Genomic DNA, 19854 nt, shown 5'->3' on the forward strand with positions numbered 1-19854 from the left:
CCGCTGCGTATGTTTGCCGTGTTAAGTATAGCTTGCAGCGGTTTAGTTTTTGAAACATCTGCTTCATCTACCTGACGATCCTTCCGTACTTGCACCCACTCCCCACACGATCCTTAAATTGTCTCGACAGGGCTCCTTCTGCTGCAGAAGTTGCCAAACAGCCTTTCCGCTGCCTACTGTCGGTAATGAGTCAAAATCGTGTAATAGCAGGTCGAATCAAGAGATTTCCTGTGGCAGTCCGTCTTGGGCTGTCATGGACTCGAATCTCTTCGTCGACGTCGCCGCATTAAACCACTATCTCGACGGTTCGTGCTCTCGTAGCTTGTCTTCGTACTGTCGTTCGGTGTACATCGGCATACATACCTATGCATTTACTGCCTTTTTTCTTTATTAGCTAGCAATAGACCTTGCTTTTATCTTCTCAACATACCGTAGCTCGGTGTCCTCACATCGTCAATAATCATTAATCACCGACGATGTCGATAAAACTTAGGATCTAGAGAACGTCGATACAATCTCTTGCATGCACGCGCATCATGATAGACACGATGAACTCAAGCCAGCTGGGATGAATGTGTTATTCTTAAGTCGAACTCGTGCTTTAGGAAGCAACCAACTAGTCCCAATCTCGTCAAAGGCCTTGCCCCCATTCTTATTTGCTTTTCAATGCTCATGTACTGGGGACTGAGCGCGACCGGCGAGCAGCTCCAGTCTCCCGCCCCAATAGGGTCCAGGCTTGTGCGTGAGAGGTGGACGGAACGAGAAGGAAGCCGTTCCCTTGGGCCGAATCAAGGTCTAGTACCCGCCTCATGTTGCCCAGGCGGTAACTCTACTCGTTTTGCCTTTCCATTTCGCGCCCGTGCTTTCGTTGTTGTCTCTTTGCTTTCTAGCTTTCGTTTCCATCGTATACTCACGTTTTCAGCTCACGAATCACATCCTCACCAACGTTGCCGACAACACTGCCCGGCACCACTTGAATGAAACCCAGCTTGTATGAGCACCCGCAGACGAGAAGACCACCGTTTAGGACCCTCCGTCGATCCGAGCAAAACATGGACTTCTTCAGACAGGCAGCAACCACGCCCCTCGGAATATGACGCTACTACCATCCACCGCAGGCAGAGGTCGCATACAACAGATGAATCCAAAGGGCCCTCCGCCCAGGACACGAGACAATATGAAACGAAGCCATCCCAGCACCATTCATCCCGCACGTACCGATCTGCGAAAGATTATCCCCAAGCATATACCGCTGTCCAACCAGTGTCATCTTCACACCCCGTAGCTGCGCCGAGTCGACCTGTTCAGCATGGCAGTCAGACCGTGCGTTACGCGTCGTCCAGCAATCCGTACGCCAGTCAGGGGCACACTACCTCCCAGGCCCAGTCCCATCCTCGTGCGTCTGCGTCTATCAACAATACGCAGTCTCGGTCCTCCAAAGCCCGCGCCGAAGTACATGATTCGACTATACGTAGCCATCGTCGAACCGGTACATCAACCGCACATCACACGCTGCCCGAGCAAAATGTCGCTGCCGACGAATTTGGGAGAACCATCCGAGTCAAGTCATCATCTCGAGCCACAGCTCAAGTTACCTCTCAAGCATTCTGGACTCCGCCCACAGAAGATGAGATAGCTTCGTCTCGCCGACGAAAGGAGAGAGACGGGGACCGAGAACGCGACAAAGATCATGAGAGGACGAAGGGGAAGTCAAAGGTCTCCAATCCACCAACTGAAAGAGACCACTCGAGGTCGGAACGCGATATGGAGAGAGGGAAACGAGAAGGCGAAGGCTCACGAGTACGGGACAGGGAGGACAGGCCGAAGGAACGCGATTGGGAGGAGCGCCTGCGGGAACGTGAACGAGGCATTAGTCGAAGCAAGCGATCCGTGCGACACGCAGTTTCCGACAACGAGGGCGGTGTTTTGCAAGATAACCAGAACACCTTGAAAGCATCTGCGACTAAGCCTAATCATGCGCCGTCGATAAGGGGTGCACCTTCGTCTAGCAGTCATAGGCGTCATCGAACAGAGGACGGAACAGCCGCTACTGCCACGGTATGAGTTTTAGTCGAGATCCTCTGCAGCTAGAGCTAACGCTTGACGTGCAGAACTACTACTCGCGCGAAAACGCTGCTCACTCAGCCTCGAATGCGCCCGTTACAGCTTCACAAGTTGCACCTCCTCTAAATAATACGCGAGAAGGCGAAGTGCCCCCTCCAGCACCCCGGTTTATGCCTGTCTATCTACCCGCGAAGTTGAAGAATGGCCAAAAGGTGCACCATGATAGGTATGTATCACAAGGAGGACAGTCCGGGAGTGAAACTGAACAGGCGTCCATCAAAGTAAGTGATATCCTCCCTGTCATTCACGAACGAAACTCATGGTCGTATAGCATCGTTCTGATAAGACACCGTCAAATCCAACTGGGTATCAATCTGATGGCTATGCTTCGGGGAATACTTCCGGCAAGGAAAAATCGCAGCGGCGGAATGAAACACAGCCTGGAAGTAGGAGCAAACGCGAGGTAAGATATGATTGACCTCCCAGAAAGCTTGACGTTAAGCCGTTGTTTAGTCCAAGTATGTACCAAAACCACAACAAGTGCCCATGTCACCGCCCCTCGTCACGCCTGGCTTCATGTCGGCTTTCCTTCCTTCTGACGGCATAACGGACAGGATGAAGGTGCCACAGCTTGTTAGTATTCGCGCAGGGGAGGGGCCCGCAGACTATCAATCTCACAGTGCACTTCATAAGCTCCAAGCAGCCTTACGACACGAACCACCGTCGGACTACGCGCCAAGGATACTTCCAACACCTGCTCCTACTGGCGCAGTGCGAGGTCAACGTCCTGAAGAAGCGATTCGAGGTCGTGCAGAGCTTCCATCATTTAGCAAGCTTCGGTCGGAATCAGTCAGACCAAGTGCTTCCAACCCACAGGCACCGGCGCCTGTGCGCCATAACACAGACTCGATCCCGTCTCGACCACAAGCTTATAGCGGTCCCAACTTATCGGGCCATACATTGGCTGGCAAAGCTCTGGAGCAACGCGATTCGTCTCCCCGTTCCGCTTCCAACGTGAACCATACTTATAATGTGTACCCTTCTAATGGCGTTCCTGAGCCTGTGATACCCTCAGCGAAGTATACTGATACCCAGAACCTGAATACCCAGCCTGCAAGGCCCCCGTCCCGTGTTGCACATGTGCCTTCCTTTTCTGCGACCCAACCCACCGATCAACACACACCACCAACTTCGACATTCCCTCAACCACATGCCTATGCAAATGGCTATCCTGACCTTTCACCGCATCAACCCAAGCGGACAAACTCTTACGAACCAAACACAAAAGATAATACCGCTCGATCAGGAAATCAATATGTTCCCCAACCTCTTATTTTTCAGTCATCCCGCTCAACTGGTCACTCGTCTCCCCATCAGCAAGGCAATACTTCAGCTAAGGCTTCTTTCCCTGTCGACGGAGGATCTTCTCGACAGACTAGTCCTCATAGCCTCGCTCAGCAACACCTATCCTCTCTGCACTCAACACCTTCGTATGGCACATCGGCTCGTCTGCCTCCGTCTATGTCTCGCAAGGACATGCAGCATACAAATCAGAGTGCCCCTCCGCCATCAGATCCCGACCATTGGTCTCCACACCAGACAGCCGCCGCCACCGACAATCAAAAGACTTCAACTACAAAGGCGCAGGAGGTTCCGATTCAGCCAACATGGGAAGTTCACGCGAAACATAAATTGCCCGGGTCTAATAAAGAGTCCGTTGTCGTGGGCTCCTTGAGCGTTACAAGCAATGTGCAGGAACATGCCACTGTGCCAGGGACTCACCCTCAGCTTCGAGAAATTCTTTCGAACCCGCCTAGCACTTCAGCGTCGCCCAAGAATTATGGTCAAGACGCTCGGTCAAGTCCCTATCAGCCCCCACCCACAGGAGCAGAATCGGTAATTCTCACAGTAAAACGTCTTCGTCATGATCCTGTTAACATGGAACAGCATCAGGCACCGCAAAACCTTCCTCAGATCTCTGTTACTACGGCGACTCCGGGAGCTGCGTCAAAGGATTTGCCACGGGAAACAAATACCTCGTTCTTGCTACCCTCAGTGCCACATATTCCAAGACCGTCAGCCAGGAATGAGTCACAAGGTCAATCAGGTGTATCCACACAAGGGTTAACGTCTCAGCCTATATCTCAGCCTACAATCTCCCAGTCTTCGAGATCTGATGAGAAGAACACTGCAGCCCAATCGACTGGATATCATGGAGGATCACCTTTCCCTCGGGTCAACTCAACATACCCCGATCCAAAAACTACGACCTCTGGGACTGAGGCTGCGCGTCAACGACATGACCGCAGAGGGTCAGAAGTGACTTCTGGCTCCCCTCCACAGGCGGTCAGCGCATCAAAAGCTACTCACAGACCCTCACAGACCCCCCAAGCTAGCCATCTTCTTACCGATATTATCGACGGTGCTAAAGCCAACCGTGCTAGGAAGTCATCCGGGATGAAGGCGTATGTGGAAGAGGTCACTGATGATGAGATGCCAAACTGCCCTCAGAACGCTTCTATCCCAAAACCCAATCCACCCGAGATACGCAATCCAGTGCAGGGTACACGCATTGACACTATGAGCCCACCGCCAACAGAAGCAGCGGCCTATGCTGCGTATATTACACAGGCGTTTGTTACTCAGAAGTCCTCGCTGGAAACACCTGCTCCGCCCACCTTTCGTCCGTCTACTTCTGGGCCTGCGAATGCTCTGGGGCAGGTGCCGCAATCTGCTCCAGCATCGCAGACTGCGTTCCACAGCTACTTGCCTCCCACTCACTCTCAATCTACCGTCCAGGATGCTCAGAAATCAACCACCATCAAAGGGCGCTCTGCTGAGCCGGTTGACCACAGCAAAGCACCAAACACATCCTCTCGGGCTCAGTCATCTAATGCTCAAGCTATAAACCCAGCGGCATACCATGCGACCCGCTCTGTTACTAGCCCACCAGCACTTACAAGTCGTTATGTACCCCAGCCGTCCTCTAAGCACGCTAACACATCTGACAAACCCAAGAAAACTAGCAGTCGTGCTGCCGCAGGAAATACTGTTGCATCCACTTCGATATCGAAATACAACACAAAAAGTCACCCAAATGGTACTACTCCCGAAGAAAGTGGTCGCCATACCAAATGCTCCATTACTAAAAGTCAAGCAGAACCCTTTGAACCTCTTGGCTCTGCACCACTACCTTGCACACGAACTAATGTATCACAAGGACACCCAACGTCTACTCGTCCTGGCATCTCAATGCAACAATCTTCGTATCCTTCTGCGTCCGCCCACCAACGTTCTGTATCCGTACCCATCGTTTCAACTATTCCTCCTAATCTTCCTCGTCCATCGTCGCCCATCAAACAGTCTCAAGTCACTTTCCCTTCTTCGTCGTCTAAGCCCGGGACTTCCTCCAAAGCTCAGGGAGCAAATCAGAGTACCTTACAGACACCTGCTATCGCCACCGATAGCAAACTACAAGTGCCTTCGCAGGTTTTTCGGACAACGTCGAATGAATCCGACCCTCTTCTTACGCCTTCCTCCATCTCGACGCCGACGCCTACCGCCGCTCAGCCTAGCACTCTGCAGCGAACGGTGTCAATGGAGTCGAAAGAGCCGAAGAAGCAGAGCTTCTTTGGCCTGTTCCGTTCTAGATCAAAGTCTCAAGACAAGAGAGCTGAGATGACTGCCCCTGCTGCAACCCATGCGCAGCCCGCTGCCCGTGCCACAGAGAAACTAAAGCCGGGGGCAACAGTCGTTCAAGACTCCAAGAAGGTCTCTGATCCAAAGCAGTCGCTTGACGTTCCAGAGTCCTCTCGTCGGTCCCATCCGCCACGGGAGCGGAAGGAGTCGTTTTCAAACGTGTTCTCCCCGTTCAAGTTCTTGAGCTCCAAGAAAGATCGCACCATGTCCTCCGCATCCTTAGAGGCCTTAGATGGGAACACCAATGCCGTGAGTTCCCCACGTTGCCCCACGATGCTCACCGCTGACGGCTAAATTACAGACCAACACTGTTATCGGCTCTCCGACACACTCTCAAGTAAGCCAGGTGCCCCCAATCACTCTTCCTCCGGCCCGCGACCCTATGGCAGCTACAAATGAATGGAGAGAACGCGAAGAGTACCAGCGCAGCCGTGGCCGTAAAGCAAACCGGGTCTTGAGACCAGGCGTGACTTTTGATGTTGCGGAAGATCCTGCTCCAAAGAAAGAGTCTAAGTCAGCCGAGAAGTCAGCCGAACGATCTTCGTCGAATGGCAAACCGAAGGGCTCAAAACTTGTGCGACGCAACACCGGCCGGGAGAAATCTCGCACAAGCTAGAGGAGCTTAGCATCTTTGAAATTATGGTTTTAATTCTGTTTCTTGGGATCAAGTATTGGTGCATATATGCATATGAAGCTTTATTTATGTATTGTATTTGATTTATCTACTTCATTATATCTCAGTAGAGTACTCGAGATTTACTGTATCATAGTCATCAGAGTATAGCCAGCCAGCTAGTTACATGTGTTCGTGCTATTCTACATGTTTTCGGGCCCTTTTGGCCAGACCTCTTGCCGACCTCTTAGTAACGTGACGCGTTATGAACGCGATGGTACGCGAGGGTACGCGTTTCGTCAATTTCATTTGGTGCGTGTTCGTCACGCGCAGACTGCATTTCTCTCAACCCGTCTCTACCATGTACAAAGGTGGACAACAACCCACCATCAAAGGTGCGCAACCAAAGAAGGAAGCAGATGTTGTCGTGCTTCAGGGTCCTTATCCCTATCGACTAAGCTTGTAAGCGAATCTCTATGTGCAACAAGAAATCTACTCACGTATAATCTAGCTACGATCGGCCACCATTGTACGACGTAACAATCGAGGACTTTGAGACATTTGCTCTAGACCGTTTGCGCATCCTTGCAGAGATTGAGGCTTCCTATGCTCGGAATCGGTCTTGGGATGAACTCAGGACAGTGACTGAAGCCCAGTGCAAGAAGTATGACCTCTGGCTCAGTAGCAACACAGCTCGTTCGCAATTCATAGATCTGGAGCGGAAGAAGGATCACCTCAGTCATTTCGTTCTGAGGCTTGCATTCTGCCGTTCGTATGTGCGCTTCTAGCTTATAGTTTAACACACTGATCGATATGACAGAGAGGAGCTTCGGCGGCGTTTCGTCAAAGCAGAGACCACACTCTTTCGGGTGCGATATGAGAAAGATGACACGAAGGAGCTCACGCAGTTCCTCTCGTCTCAGGACTTTGGTTGGGAGAAGGTGGTCAACGTTCCCTCATCCAAGCCTCGTAGCTGATGGTAATGCAGGTGGACCCACCAGAGAAAGCCACATACGAGAGTGAACTCCGTGCTCTACTTCCAAACGTGGGCGACAAAGAGTTTAAGGACATCGTGTTCTACAAGGTTGGTTTATCCCCTGTGGCCCTTGGGAAGGTCGTTGATGAATATCGAGCAGGTCAAATGGACGAGGGTTCCCGACCTAGTTGCAAAGAGGAGGGTGTTTTTGCGGCGAGGCCAAGCTTTTGTCCCTACCACATTGCAAGCAAGCATTGTTTTCCATGCCTTCGAAACCCAGCTCGAGAAGGCTCTAGAGGTTCGTCGTCTGCTTACTCCTAGTTTATCTACTAACCTCTGTATGAAGCGCACAGCGAAGGGATTGCCGCGTCTAGATGAGGATACACGCATTGTACCTATTCTCAACAACCTCTCGCAAGGCTTTCTGGCAGGAGTGCCATCTGAGTGGACCAACGCAACACCAACAATGGATGGCGAGTTACGTGCTGAGATGGTGGATGGCCTCGCCAAGAAGCACTTCCCTATGTGCATGCGTAACTTGCATGAGTCGCTCATGAGGGATCACCACCTAAAGCACTTCGGAAGACTTCAATATGGTCTCTTTTTAAAGGTATGCGACTCAGTAACAAATAAAATGACTGTCGTACTGACTTGAGTGCCAGGTGCTAGGTCTTTCAATAGAAGAAGCTGTCGCATTTTGGCGCAAGTCGTTCAGTAGCATCACAGACGACAAGTTCAACAAAGAGTATAAGTATAATATCCGCCACTCGTATGGATTAGAGGGTAAACGAGCCAACTATCCCGCAAAGAGGTGGGTCATGCACCTTCCTTCACTGAGCCGCACATCAAATGTGTCTTTTACACAGCTGTCAGCAAATTCTCCTTTCAGACCAACCCGGCCCTTCAGATTGTCACGGATGCCCCTACCGTCACTTTGCCCCCGATAACCTGCAAACGAGCTTGTTGACTTACTACTCGAACCAAGGCCTGACCTCTAGTAACCTTCCGGAGATCATGAAGACTGTGAAGGAGGGCCACTACCACGTCGCATGCACGCGTGTCTTCGAGATCACTCACACGTCGAAAGGAGTAGAGAAGGGTCAAGGAATTGGAAGTGGGGAGAGTGTGACGCATCCTAATCAGTATGCAGCAAGAAGCAGGGAGTTGGAGAAGCCACAGGAAGGTGGCACCAGCAGCGACACTGCTATGGTTGTCGGCTGAGCTGATCAACATCGTCCGTCGCCGTTGTTTTCTATCTCTGTAACACATATTGCTATGTATCTTACCTTCTGCTCCTTGAGACTGTTCCGTTTGGGTCACGTTGGATGTACCAGGGGTGCCAGAGGTCATCCCGGCATTACGTAATGGGTGCCCGAGGGGCCAGAACCTTGGTTGAGGAAGCCGGCGCCAACGGACACCAACGCCGACGTCGTACGCACCTCCCCCTTCTCTCCCTACCACCCATCATAAAAACTAAAAACATGGGTCGAGGAAAGGCCGCCGATGCTAATGGCGCGAATACCACGACAGCTGATGAAGCTGTCCTTTTACAATACGCGAACGCCGATGGGCACTTCTCCCTCGTCCGGTATGATTGCATTTTGGCCAACGGCGACGACAAAACTGACATCTATTTTCATGGATAGCAACTTTCGCCTGGCTGATTTAATCACCATCATGAATGGCGTCTGCGGTTCCCTGTCCATTTTCAGTTCTGGGCACTACCTCCTCACCAAGGATGAGGACTACCTTTGGCTGGCACTCACCCTTCCTCTGGCCGGCCTCATGTTTGACTTTATGGATGGAAAAGTGGCAAGGTGGAGAAAGTCGTCGAGCATGGTGGGACAGGAACTGGACAGTCTTGCGGACCTTGTACGTTGGCTGGAAATACCTCCCAAAATTGTTCTCTAAACCGTCTACTGCAGATCTCTTTTGGTGTGGCTCCGATGGTTCTCGCGTTTGCCGTTGGCTTCCGGACCTACCTTGACACCGTGTGTCTGACTGGCTTCATCTGCTGTGGTCTTGCTCGCCTCGCTCGCTTCAACGTTACTGCGGCCCTCGTGCCCAAGGATTCGTCTGGGAAGGCTCGCTACTTCGAGGGTCTCCCTATCCCATCTTCCCTTGCCCTTGTTGGTGTGCTCGCTTATTGGACGCGCCAAGGTTGGATTGCAGACAAAAGTGGTATCCCGGGCGGTTTGATGACGCTCTGGGGAGAGTCTGGTGGCCGAGGAGATATTCACCCCGTTAGCTTTGTCCTTGCTCTTTGGGCTGCTGCCATGGTGAGCAAGACCTTACGGGTCCCCAAGCCGTAGAGTTGCGTATGCAGCACCATTATTGACGATATATGACGGACCTTTGACAAATTTACGATTCACGATTGTCTGATTAGCCATCTGGGTATCTAGGGCAGCTAGGGTACAATATGGAAGACCTCTCGATAATTACGCCAATTTATGACGTATTGATGACCTTGTCCTACTTGTATAATAACGACTAGTAGTCGTGTGAATGTGCTGTCACGGTGAGACGCGTCGCGTCTCGTCCTCTCAATCAAGACGCGTCTTGGATTGTCACGTCCACCTCCACTTGACCCTCCATTCATCCAGTACTAATCATGGCTCACGTTTCATCAAATGATGTGCAGCGCCTCTTTTTGCAGGCAATCCTATCTCGAGGAATATTATCGTACGCTCATGCGCAAGCACTACGCGAAAAATGCGTGGCCTCAGTCCTGGGTGAATCCTATCCTCCGCTATGGTACCGACCAATATTGACCTTTAGCTGTGCTCAGCCGCCGATGACTCCCTTGATATCGAGTATCAAGATGGAAGGCCTGCTTGGGAGGCGTTTGTCACAAACATCAATCAGGCACTCGACTGTCTTGACTTGGACTTCCGCCAGCTGAGCGATGAGCAGACAGGTAGAGAGATGTACGGCCTCGTAAGTGGCACAACTTACTTTGCGGAAACTTCACTTCATTGTACCTAGGTGAACCGAAAAGGCGACGAGATCGCTCAGATGGCAACAGACTACACGCCCGCCGAAATCACATTCTTCAAAGCGATAGTAAGATTGTCTCCAGCTGTTTCTCATGCCTTCATGCCTTCCATCTGAACGGTTTTATAACAGGTAGAACAAATTATGCTGAGCCCTCGGCACGCCTACTCGATCTCATCGTTAGCCGCTCTACGCGAAGTTAGCCACTTCAAAAGCAACATGACCAAAACTCAGGCCGAGATCGTTCTCGGCAGTTTTGTCGCCAGAGGGTGGCTCGTGAAAAGCGCGTAAGTCACTCTAATCATAAACCGCATGCAAACAAACTCACTGTCCCTTCAGGAGAGGGCGTTACTCGCTGTCCACTCGGACTTTGCTGGAGCTGGGACCCTACTTGAAGTCAACTTACCCTGATGAACACCTTGAGTGTAACATATGTTTTGAAGTAAGCACTAGCGCCGAGTCAAGCACAGCAGTCTGGTTGAACGCCTTCTCATGACAGATGATTACCCGGGGCGTTGCCTGCTACACCCCGAACTGCCAGACCCGAATCCATTATCACTGCTTCCAGAGGCACCGAAGGCGCAGCAGTAAATGCCCCAGCTGCAGCGCCGACTGGCCTCAAGAACAAGGAAAGCCACTTCACGCCGTCGGCGAAGATGCAGTCAAAGAAGGACAGGAAGAAGGTCGGCAAGTGAGAAGGCGGGACACCGAAGAGGCGGAAAGTGGGGATGATGAACAGCTTGAGGAGCCAACTTACATGGAAGACGACGAGCAGACGCCATCGCAGTCCCAAGGAACGCAGAGAAGGCCCGGAGGCGGGTCGATGTCTATGGACGGAGCAGAGGATGAGGCAGGTCCATCCACACAAACCCAACGGAGAGCATCGCGCCGTTCTGGCCGTCATTAACCATGCTATGTCATCTCGTCCCATTCGTGTTACAGTATTCACCAAAACTGTGTAGTCTGCTTAGTCTATAGCAAGTTATTCATGAGATTATTCAGAGGGAGGCGCAACCCGTCCCTCCTCGTGCGTAATGTCTATCTGTTCGTTGAACCCGAACTTCCCTCTACCCCACACCTGCTGCTTGCGTCCCTTTCTACCCTGTCCGAACTCCTCGTTCCACTTCCTCAAGTCGGCGAGACTACCCAGCGCCTCCGAAGATGATGGTGTAATCTCTTTCAAGGCTTTCTCGAAGTGTTTTAGAAGCAATACACGGGGTTGAGAGCCCGAGGACTGTTCCGATGTGGTTTGCTCTTTCGAGGGGCCTTGGCTCTCTGCTTGCGAAGCCGGCTCCCCAGGTGCCACTTTAAGCGCCTGAGGCGCACCCTTCTCTAAAGGAGCGTCTGACGAGGAAGGAGTCGGCTGGACACTCCAGGGAACGGTAACATCTTCCTTGACCGCATCAAGAGCTGCAGAAACACAAAGATCTACAACATCGTTAGTTTAAATACCGTCAATGCACAAACCGAGTAAACTCACGTTTCAGGTCGGATCCTGAGAAACTCTCCGTCCGTTTAGCCAAGGCGTTCATATCAACGCCTACATCGAGAGTCTCGTCACGAAGAAGAATCCGGAGAATTTCTAGCCAAGCGGATCAGTCTTGCAGTGATTCGTTGAGTAACTAACACGGACCTTCACGCTCCTTCTCGCCTGGCAAGTCAACCAGCAGTCTCCGAGGAAGACGACGAAGAACGGCATCGTCTAGGTCAAAGGGCCTGTTCGTGGCTCCAATTACAACTACACGGTCCTCCTTGGAGGTCTTCAGCCCATCCATCTCTTGCATGAACTCCGTGATGACGCCGCGGTGTGCGAAGGCACCTCCGCTTTCCCTCGCGGATGCACGAGCTCCGAAGAGAGCATCGATCTCGTCCAGGAAAACAACGCAAGGGGATAACCGCCTAGCGAGCGAGAACACGGCACGAACAAGCTTTTCGCCTTCGCCAACGTACTATCGTGCATGGTCAGACCAGCCATCTAAGCCACATTGATGGAACGTACCATGTCCATAACATCAGAAGGCGACACCATGAGCATGCGGCAGCCAGCCTCTTTCGCAAGAGCACGGACGACGAGCGTTTTGCCTGTGCCAGGAGGGCCAAACAGAAGACAGCCAGTCATGCCGTGTTCCTTCAAAATACCTTGCTGGAAGGCTGACGGGTAGAGCAGAGGGAGTGAAACGATCGTTCGTACGGCATCAATTGTCTGGGGTGGTAGATGCACCTGGCTGAACGTTGTGGTCATCGAGGCTACAGATAACAGTCAGACGTATGTTTCCTTCCGGGAGAGGATAGCTAACTTACTTGCATTCACGATGCAAGACAACAACCGCTGCTCATGTTGATCGAGGTCAGGATCCGACTTCAACCGTTCAATGGTCTCGTCAGCGGTCTCCTCCCCGGCCTGGTCCTCATCCTCATCCGCTTCTTCCTCTATCTCCTTGAAGTCTTTGGAACGGTGTGTCTTCGAAACGGAGTCTTTGACCCAGGATTTCCGCAACTCATGGGAAGAACGCTGTGCAGCCCAAGCTCGATGAACAGCAGCCCAGGGCACAGGTGTCTGTTCCACATTAGCCAGCGACCGTTTCGGCGGAGGTGCCAACGGCGCCCCAGCAATCACACTCCCGACTGCTCGGTCAGCGATCTGCTTGACAGTAGGCCACACCTCCACCCGATTACTCCAGTCTGCCCACATGCTATCCTCCGTCGTGCGCTCAGTAGACTCCGAAGACGACGATGGCTCGCCTTCACCAGCCTGCTGAGGAGCCTTGGGATCCTCGAGTTTGTCGAGAGCTCCACCAACAGCGCCGATGCCCATCCGCATCGTGAGCTCGTTGATCTCCCTCCGACGCTGCATGCGACAGTCCCGCTCGCGTGCCATCGACCGGATATGAGGCACAAGAACAGACGTCCGGAAGAATTTGGCTTCCATCTCTGGTCCTGCTCCGTTACCGCCGGCAGCGCCCGCCAACGACTCGAGGATGCCTCCTCCGCCTCCGGGACCACCAAGCACAACGATGCCCGGGTTGGACATGGGCGAGCCGTCAGCGTCTTCCGGACGCGTAGACAGCTTTGGGATCTCCTCCACCAAGGAGCCGTCGTTCTTTTCCCATTTCCTTAACCTTTCTCTCAACCGCCGTTCGCGGGCCTTCTCCGCCGGGTCATCTTCTACCCAATCTGAGTGGCCCGGCCGTGAACCTGGGAGCACTGACATGCGTCGAGCTATTGAGTTGACCAAGCTGTGATAGCCTGATGAAGAGGTTGGCGACGAAGACGGTGGGGTAAGCGGTGGGGTGATGCCAAAGATGATGGTCATCGGGTTGCTGACGGGAATGGTGATGCGGGACATTGGTCCAAGGCGCCTCTGGCGAACAGCGGAGAGTAGATGAGGGTACCATGTGGATGAGGAGGAGGCAAGGGTAGGGAAGTCGCGAACGTAGACAATTCGCGGTCGGCGAATGCCCGTCTTGTCGGACGATTCGGAAGACAGAGAGGGCACGTTGACAAGTTCGTCGAAGAAAGCCTTGAACCTGCTTGCCGCACCATTTCCCTTGGGTGATGCAGCTAGCAAAGAAGGACGTCCGCGACCAGAGACCGGTGCCATGACATGAAGGGTCATCTGGGAGGGCATGCCCATCCCCATGGATGGCGACATGGGAAAATCATCTTCGTCATCTATGGGCGAAGAGCGGTCAGCGCGGGCAGGCGAGCCAGTTGGCGAGTAGTGGTGCAGAGGATTCCGTGGCAATGCTAACGAGCTGGCAGCTTCATATAGTGAAAGTTTATTGCTTAGCACAAAACGCACATGAGATTGAAATTAGAGAACGTACCTTTGCCAAATTGTCCCCATTCACCGGCGGCGAGTTGAACAGCGTCCACAACCACAACCTCTGAACCAGTCCGTCTAGCAAGCTCGCGAACGGTCTCATCTATAACATAGTCTCCTCCCTCTATTGGACAGTACAGTGCAAACGTCGGCTCCGAAGGTGGACCAGACGGAGAACGGTAGGCAGCCGAGTGCTGTGTTTGCGGATGGAGAGTGACGTGAAGGCTAGTCAAAGCTTCCTCAAACACCTCCGGTGGCGGGAGGTTCGGATTGCTGGTAAAGTCGGTTTCTGTCGCATCCGAGTCTGGTGTCCATAATATGTCTAGCCCAGCTGGCAGTTCAAGCCGATCCTCCGACTCTTTGGCTGCCGCACTCGCCGACACCCGTGTGCGCCGTGCAGGCTGCTTCTCCGGTTCGGTCTTTTCTGGGTCTTCGGGAGGTTCATCCGAGGGTGCAGCAGGAGAGCCGGTAGGTTCACCAGCCGAGTCTTTGTCGTTGTCCTTTACCTCCGCAGTGGAAGCGGACGCCGAAGATGAAAGCCGTTTGGACTGGCGGGATGCTGAGTGTGCGGGTGGTTGCTCCTTGCGCGAGACACGAGCGAGACGTGCTGACGACGATGACAACAGCGCCGGTAGCTGGCGACTTCTGTGGGCGGCCGAGGCCTTGAGCAGTGAGCGAGACCGTCGCAGGATCGTTTGTGTCCGCATTCAAGAAATAAGTTACCCGCGCCGCACGCGTCTTCATTTTTGCTTTTGCTTTCCAATTGACAGCCACACGCCCTCCGGAATCCGCAACACGCGTCTGATTTATTTGAGCATCAAAATGCTATGGAAAATCAAGCCAGAGAATGCATTATGGTCGGGTAGCGAACGAAAAAAGAAAATACCAACGTATGTAGGAGCGATAGATTTAGTAATTAGGCGGTCACCGTGGCGGCGGGTACGATATACGCTAAATGGCCCCAAGCATGGCGGATAGATACTGTAGTGCCGACAACTGTCCTTCATGCTCTACTGCTTCGACTCCCGCGCGGCCGCCCGCTCCGCAAGATCGACACCCACCAAGATTTTGGAGGCTTTCCACAACTGCACCACATTGATGACGTTCTTGCCAAAGCAGACGGGGAGGGACAGGCTTGCCATCAGCTGCGGCCACGTAAGCTCGGCCAGCCATGGGTGGTAGGGACCAAGGCCGATTGGGGTGTGAACCCATGCCATGAGATAGAGGGAGACGAAGAACAACTCGTTCCCTGCGCAGAAGAAGAACAGGGTCCGCTACGTAGCCTACGTCAGGACTACGATGAAAGCGCGTAGTGCATCATTTACTCACGGAGTCGTTGTAATAATACCACAGAATGCGACTGACATCACTGGTGACCAGCTTGTGACTCCGAGATCCAGTGACGAGGGAGCTACGGCACAGTTGGAGCTGAAGTAACGATAGATTATGGAAGCGACATACCTGTACATGTGCATATAGTGGCTACTGAAGTCGAGAGCGATAAGAAACTGGAAGAAGAGAGCCCAGCTAGGATAGGCTGAGCTAAGATAGCAGAGCAAGCACGACGTCGTGCATCTAAAAGGAAGACATTGAGCGAGTGGTTGCAGGGGAGGAGAGCGCGCATACCTATCGGTGACCATGTCCAACACGGCGCCAAATTTGGAGGTCTGGTTGAGTGCTCGTGCTGCTTGACCGTCTACGGCATCAAGGAGACAGGAGACAACGTAGGCGATAGTGCAGTACTTTGGGTGATAACTCATGAAATGAAGGGAGAGGCCTGCGAGGAGAATGCGAGTGTATCCTGCATAACGAAAGGGGCTTGAGCGGTTTGGGAGGCATGTGTCAGGGCTGTTGAAGCGCACCGATGAGGTTTGGAACGAAAAGAAAGACATTTTCGGAGTAGGTTTGGGCGGTGGCGAGGTCGACGGCGACCTTGGCGTCGACAACGTCGATGGAGGGACGCCTGCGAGAGCCCTTTGAGTTGTTCTTGCCGTCGTGCTTACCCATTGTTTATGGGGGAGGACCGGGGAGAGGGAGAAGCGCTTGTGTTTTGACTGAGAGAACTGGGAAACAGCACTCTCACCCCGCCGCGGCCAACGCGGCACCCCCGGCAACCCACCAAATAGCGAACGTGACATCTCACGTAATCCAGACATCAACAACATCACATCCTTCGGCCCCGCCAGATAAGCCAATGTTCGTCATCCTCCGACCTGACCTCATTAGCGTCCATCCGCACGCCATTCAGCTAACAAATCTTGACCAAGCTCACCCATGAGAGTCACATCCTGCAGTGTTATCTAGTATCATTATCAGCCGGCCACGCGGCTACTCCATAGACGGCCTTGGGTATGCATAACATTAATGGCCACATACTTTCCACCCGCAGCAAGCTCCCCACAGAAATCCTCGAGAATATATTTACCTGTCTAGCGCGTACACAGCTTAGACAAGTTCAACTTGTTAATCGGAGGTTTCAAGACATTTCCTCTCGCTTGCTTTACCGCACTGTTGTTGGACTTTCGCCTGCACGCGCCATACCATTTCTCCGCACTTTGGCACGAAAGGACGCATACACTCCTTTTGTCCGCGAATTCGAGTTCGACTCCACGGCCTACGAGCACCTTACCGGAAATGTCCTCCCGTTACTCAACCGCGTTCTCCGCCGACTCAAGGCACTCAAAGCACTCACTCTCGAGTTTCCACCCCACGAGTGGCAAGACATCGACATAACGCGTCTCTGTTCAGGCTGCACCTTCAAACTTCGCTCATTCACCACCTCACTTCAATGTGACGCGCACCTTGCGTATTTTCTCTCTTCCCAGCCCGGTATCACCGAGCTCGCTTTCGGTGGTCTGCGCATCGAAGAAGGTTCTTCGTTCCAGCTCAGGTCGGACGCACTGCCCGCATTAACGGTGTTTCGCACCGTTCAGTCATCACCCAAAGCACTGCGTGCAGTCATCTCTGGCCGTCCGGTTCGCACTGTATCGGTTTCTATACTCGGCCAGGATACAGAAGAGGCACTGGATGCGCTCACGAAGGGCTCTGTGCCGCTCACGCGAATATCCTTAATGTCATTCGAGGCTCCACCGCCGATGACTCTGCTCTCTACCCTAGCAAAGTACTTTCCATGCGTGGAGGCCTTACATATTATTGCCATGCTGTCCAGCTACAATACGGTGCGTCAGCTGCTGTTTACCATTCAAGGTTTCAGCTTGACATGGCAAGCGTTGATCTTTGTAGGAGCTACTAGTTGAATGCGCTCCCGCACTCTCACAATTCAAAGCCCTCAAGTATCTCACATACATGGCGCCCGGTAACGAGTTCGATGATGACAAGGAACCCGATATTGCGGCTCTATGGCACAAGCACTGTCCTACGCTCTGCACTATCATTCTTCCACGAGGACTAGTGTGGTTCCAGCGCGACTCTGAATGGTCATGCGAGCCGGGAGATTGATTATGCTTCTTGACCTATATCGCATCAAGCCCGCATCATTAGAATTCTCGAGCCACCTCATCCCTATTGAGTCATCTGCCTCTTCCACTCAAGTTCACCCGGCTGCCGCGGGCCCCCCTGGCCGTGTTCTCGAGTGCCCAGGAGCTCTTAATCTTGCAATTCCCGCTTTCCTGGAAACTTGGAGAATACAGTATCTTGACTAGATCGCTACTATACAACTGGCAATGTTACATCCTGCTTTTCCTGTCTTCCCCTGCAAGTCACTCCACGACCTTGAGCGCCTGCTCAAAGTCGGCAATGATATCATTGATATGCTCAATGCCCACGGATACACGGATCAAGTCGGCCGTCACGCCTGATGCGAGCTGCTCCTCGTCCGAGAGCTGCTGGTGCGTTGTCGTTGCCGGGTGGATGACGAGCGTCTTGGCGTCGCCGACGTTGGCGAGGTTGCTCGCGAGCTTGAGGCTGTCTACGAGCTTGCTCGCCCTAAGGGCATCGCCGTGGATGCCGAAGCTGAGCACACCGCCGTGTGCGTTTTTGCGCAGCAGGCGCTGTGCGTTCGCGTGGTACGCGTGGTTGGGCAGGCCGAGGTAAGATACCCAAGCGACCTGTTTGTGGGCCGATAACCACCTGACATCCTCCCGTGAGATCTCAGGGATACTGAAAATAAACCAAGTACTCACTCTGCAAGCGCCAACGCGTTCTCGCAATGCCTCTGCGCACGCAGGCTGAGCGTCTCGAGACCCTGGATGAGCAGGAACGCGCCGAACGGGTTGAGCGCGGGCCCGATGTCGCGCAGAAGCTCGACGCGCAGCTTGACCGCGAACGCGACGGCGCCGAACGTGTCGCTGAACACAAGCCCGTGGTAGCCCTCGGAGGGCTCCGTGAAGCCGGGGAACTTGCCCGAGCGTTTCCAGTCGAACTTGCCCGCGTCGACGATGATGCCACCGATCGTAGTGCCGTGTCCGCCGATCCACTTGGTTGCGCTGTGCACTACGCGATGAATGGGACGTCAGGGGCTGAGAGAAAAGTAGGATGGAAACTAGCTTACAGACGATGTCAGCGCCATGGTCGATGGGACGGACGAGATAGCCACCCATGCCGAAGGTGTTGTCGACAATGAGGGGGATGCCATGGCTATGAGCTACCTTCAGGCGCATCGATGTCAGTCTACGCCCGCGTAGAAGTTGCTTGACAAACATACTTCGGCGAGCTCGGGCAAAGGCGCGACGTTGTATTTGGGGTTGCCAATGCTCTCGACATAGATGGCTTTGGTATTCTCGTCAATAGCAGCAGCAAATAGGGCTGGGTCATCGCCGTTGACGAATTTGACTGTGATACCAAACTTTTTCATGGTTACTGCACAACGTCAACAATCTATCTCAGTCATACAATATAAGAACATACCTTTGAACTGGTTGTAGGTCTGTCATCATGGATGTCAATGTCAGCGCAGGGAATTTTTCGATAGTAGAAAACTCTTACACCACCGTAAAGGTACGATCTATCAACAAGCTCAGAATTCAATTAAAAAAGCATGAAACCGCTCAAGACTCACGTCGACACAATGTTATCCCCCGCGCTAGCAATCGTCGACAGAGCCAAGAACTGTGCAGACTGGCCACTTGCCACCGCAATGGCAGCAGCGCCGCCCTCAAGTGCAGCGACTCTGTTCTCGAGGACATCCTAGAGCAGCGCATGGGACATCGGCGATCGACACTCGCAACGTGCAAAGGCTAAACTCACGCAGGTCGGGTTCCCTATCCGCGAGTAGATGTGGCCAAACGCACTGATAGGTAGCAAGAGGAGTCAGAACTCCCAAACACAGCCTGCGATGATTATCAGACGCGCTCACCGAAGACCAAAGAGATCGGCGCCGTGCTATGGTTGGCCAAAGACATACGGTTAAGGGTCAAGCCTTCAGCATGGCGGCGTATGACGCACTGCAGAGTCGTTAAACACAAAACTCGTCGACGCATAGATGGGGACCGCCCGCGCGTTGGTGGTGGGATCCTGGGTCTGCCCCGCATGGAGCTGGAGGGTCTCGAATTCTAGGGGCCTATCATTGTCCAGGTGAGATCGGTTGAGTGCAGCTTATAATGAATCGCATGCGGAAGCACCTGGTAGACGAATCGGACATGGGTTGGAGAATAGCTTTATGGAGGTGTCGGCCTGAGAGAGTTCCAAGCCATTGCATGAACACCTAGACTTTATAAGTCTCCA

At 53.0% G+C, this 19854-nt stretch overlaps 6 protein-coding genes across 6 annotated transcripts; 3 read left to right on the forward strand and 3 right to left on the reverse strand.

The window, feature by feature from the left end:
- Positions 1–6728: 6728 nt before the first annotated feature.
- CONPUDRAFT_162314 (DNA primase, large subunit) lies at positions 6729–8648 on the forward strand. The gene is made up of 8 exons (XM_007766453.1): positions 6729–6838; positions 6888–7148; positions 7197–7317; positions 7365–7460; positions 7513–7650; positions 7699–7962; positions 8015–8163; positions 8219–8648. Exons 1-8 carry the CDS (start codon positions 6738–6740, stop codon positions 8571–8573), a joined length of 1485 nt encoding a protein of 494 aa, XP_007764643.1. The 5' UTR covers positions 6729–6737; the 3' UTR covers positions 8574–8648.
- Positions 8649–8783: 135 nt separating this feature from the next.
- CONPUDRAFT_97574 (CDP-diacylglycerol--serine O-phosphatidyltransferase) lies at positions 8784–9834 on the forward strand. The gene is made up of 3 exons (XM_007766454.1): positions 8784–8940; positions 8999–9224; positions 9278–9834. The coding sequence occupies exons 1-3, from the start codon at positions 8834–8836 to the stop codon at positions 9662–9664; spliced, it is 720 nt and encodes a 239-aa protein (XP_007764644.1). The 5' UTR covers positions 8784–8833; the 3' UTR covers positions 9665–9834.
- A 92-nt stretch (positions 9835–9926) lies between these two features.
- CONPUDRAFT_117389 (uncharacterized protein) lies at positions 9927–11256 on the forward strand (the record flags this gene model as incomplete). Its single annotated transcript, XM_007766455.1, has 6 exons — positions 9927–10087; positions 10144–10292; positions 10341–10418; positions 10482–10636; positions 10689–10791; positions 10849–11256. Exons 1-6 carry the CDS (start codon positions 9967–9969, stop codon positions 11254–11256), a joined length of 1014 nt encoding a protein of 337 aa, XP_007764645.1. The 5' UTR covers positions 9927–9966.
- Positions 11257–11273: 17 nt separating this feature from the next.
- CONPUDRAFT_134851 (AAA-domain-containing protein) lies at positions 11274–14879 on the reverse strand (the record flags this gene model as incomplete). The annotated part of the gene is made up of 6 exons (XM_007766456.1): positions 11274–11777; positions 11830–11931; positions 11983–12298; positions 12349–12596; positions 12651–14111; positions 14177–14879. 6 exons carry the CDS (start codon positions 14877–14879, stop codon positions 11344–11346), a joined length of 3264 nt encoding a protein of 1087 aa, XP_007764646.1. The 3' UTR covers positions 11274–11343.
- A 153-nt stretch (positions 14880–15032) lies between these two features.
- CONPUDRAFT_117395 (phosphatidylinositol synthase) lies at positions 15033–16201 on the reverse strand. Its single transcript, XM_007766457.1, has 5 exons — positions 16035–16201; positions 15799–15973; positions 15634–15747; positions 15502–15583; positions 15033–15446 (listed from the first exon to the last, which is right to left on the reverse strand). Exons 1-5 carry the CDS (start codon positions 16177–16179, stop codon positions 15183–15185), a joined length of 780 nt encoding a protein of 259 aa, XP_007764647.1. The 5' UTR covers positions 16180–16201; the 3' UTR covers positions 15033–15182.
- A 192-nt stretch (positions 16202–16393) lies between these two features.
- CONPUDRAFT_97588 (O-acetylhomoserine ami) lies at positions 16394–19802 on the reverse strand. Its single transcript, XM_007766458.1, has 12 exons — positions 19752–19802; positions 19576–19690; positions 19487–19512; positions 19378–19420; positions 19190–19317; positions 19117–19135; positions 19039–19057; positions 18836–18990; positions 18683–18779; positions 18315–18624; positions 17416–18261; positions 16394–17351 (listed from the first exon to the last, which is right to left on the reverse strand). The coding sequence occupies exons 1-11, from the start codon at positions 19769–19771 to the stop codon at positions 17892–17894; spliced, it is 1302 nt and encodes a 433-aa protein (XP_007764648.1). The 5' UTR covers positions 19772–19802; the 3' UTR covers positions 16394–17351; positions 17416–17891.
- Positions 19803–19854: the final 52 nt, after the last annotated feature.

The sequence above is a fragment of the Coniophora puteana genome (genome assembly GCF_000271625.1).
Source record: "Coniophora puteana RWD-64-598 SS2 unplaced genomic scaffold CONPUscaffold_2, whole genome shotgun sequence".
NCBI classification, from domain to species: Eukaryota; Fungi; Basidiomycota; class Agaricomycetes; order Boletales; family Coniophoraceae; genus Coniophora; species Coniophora puteana.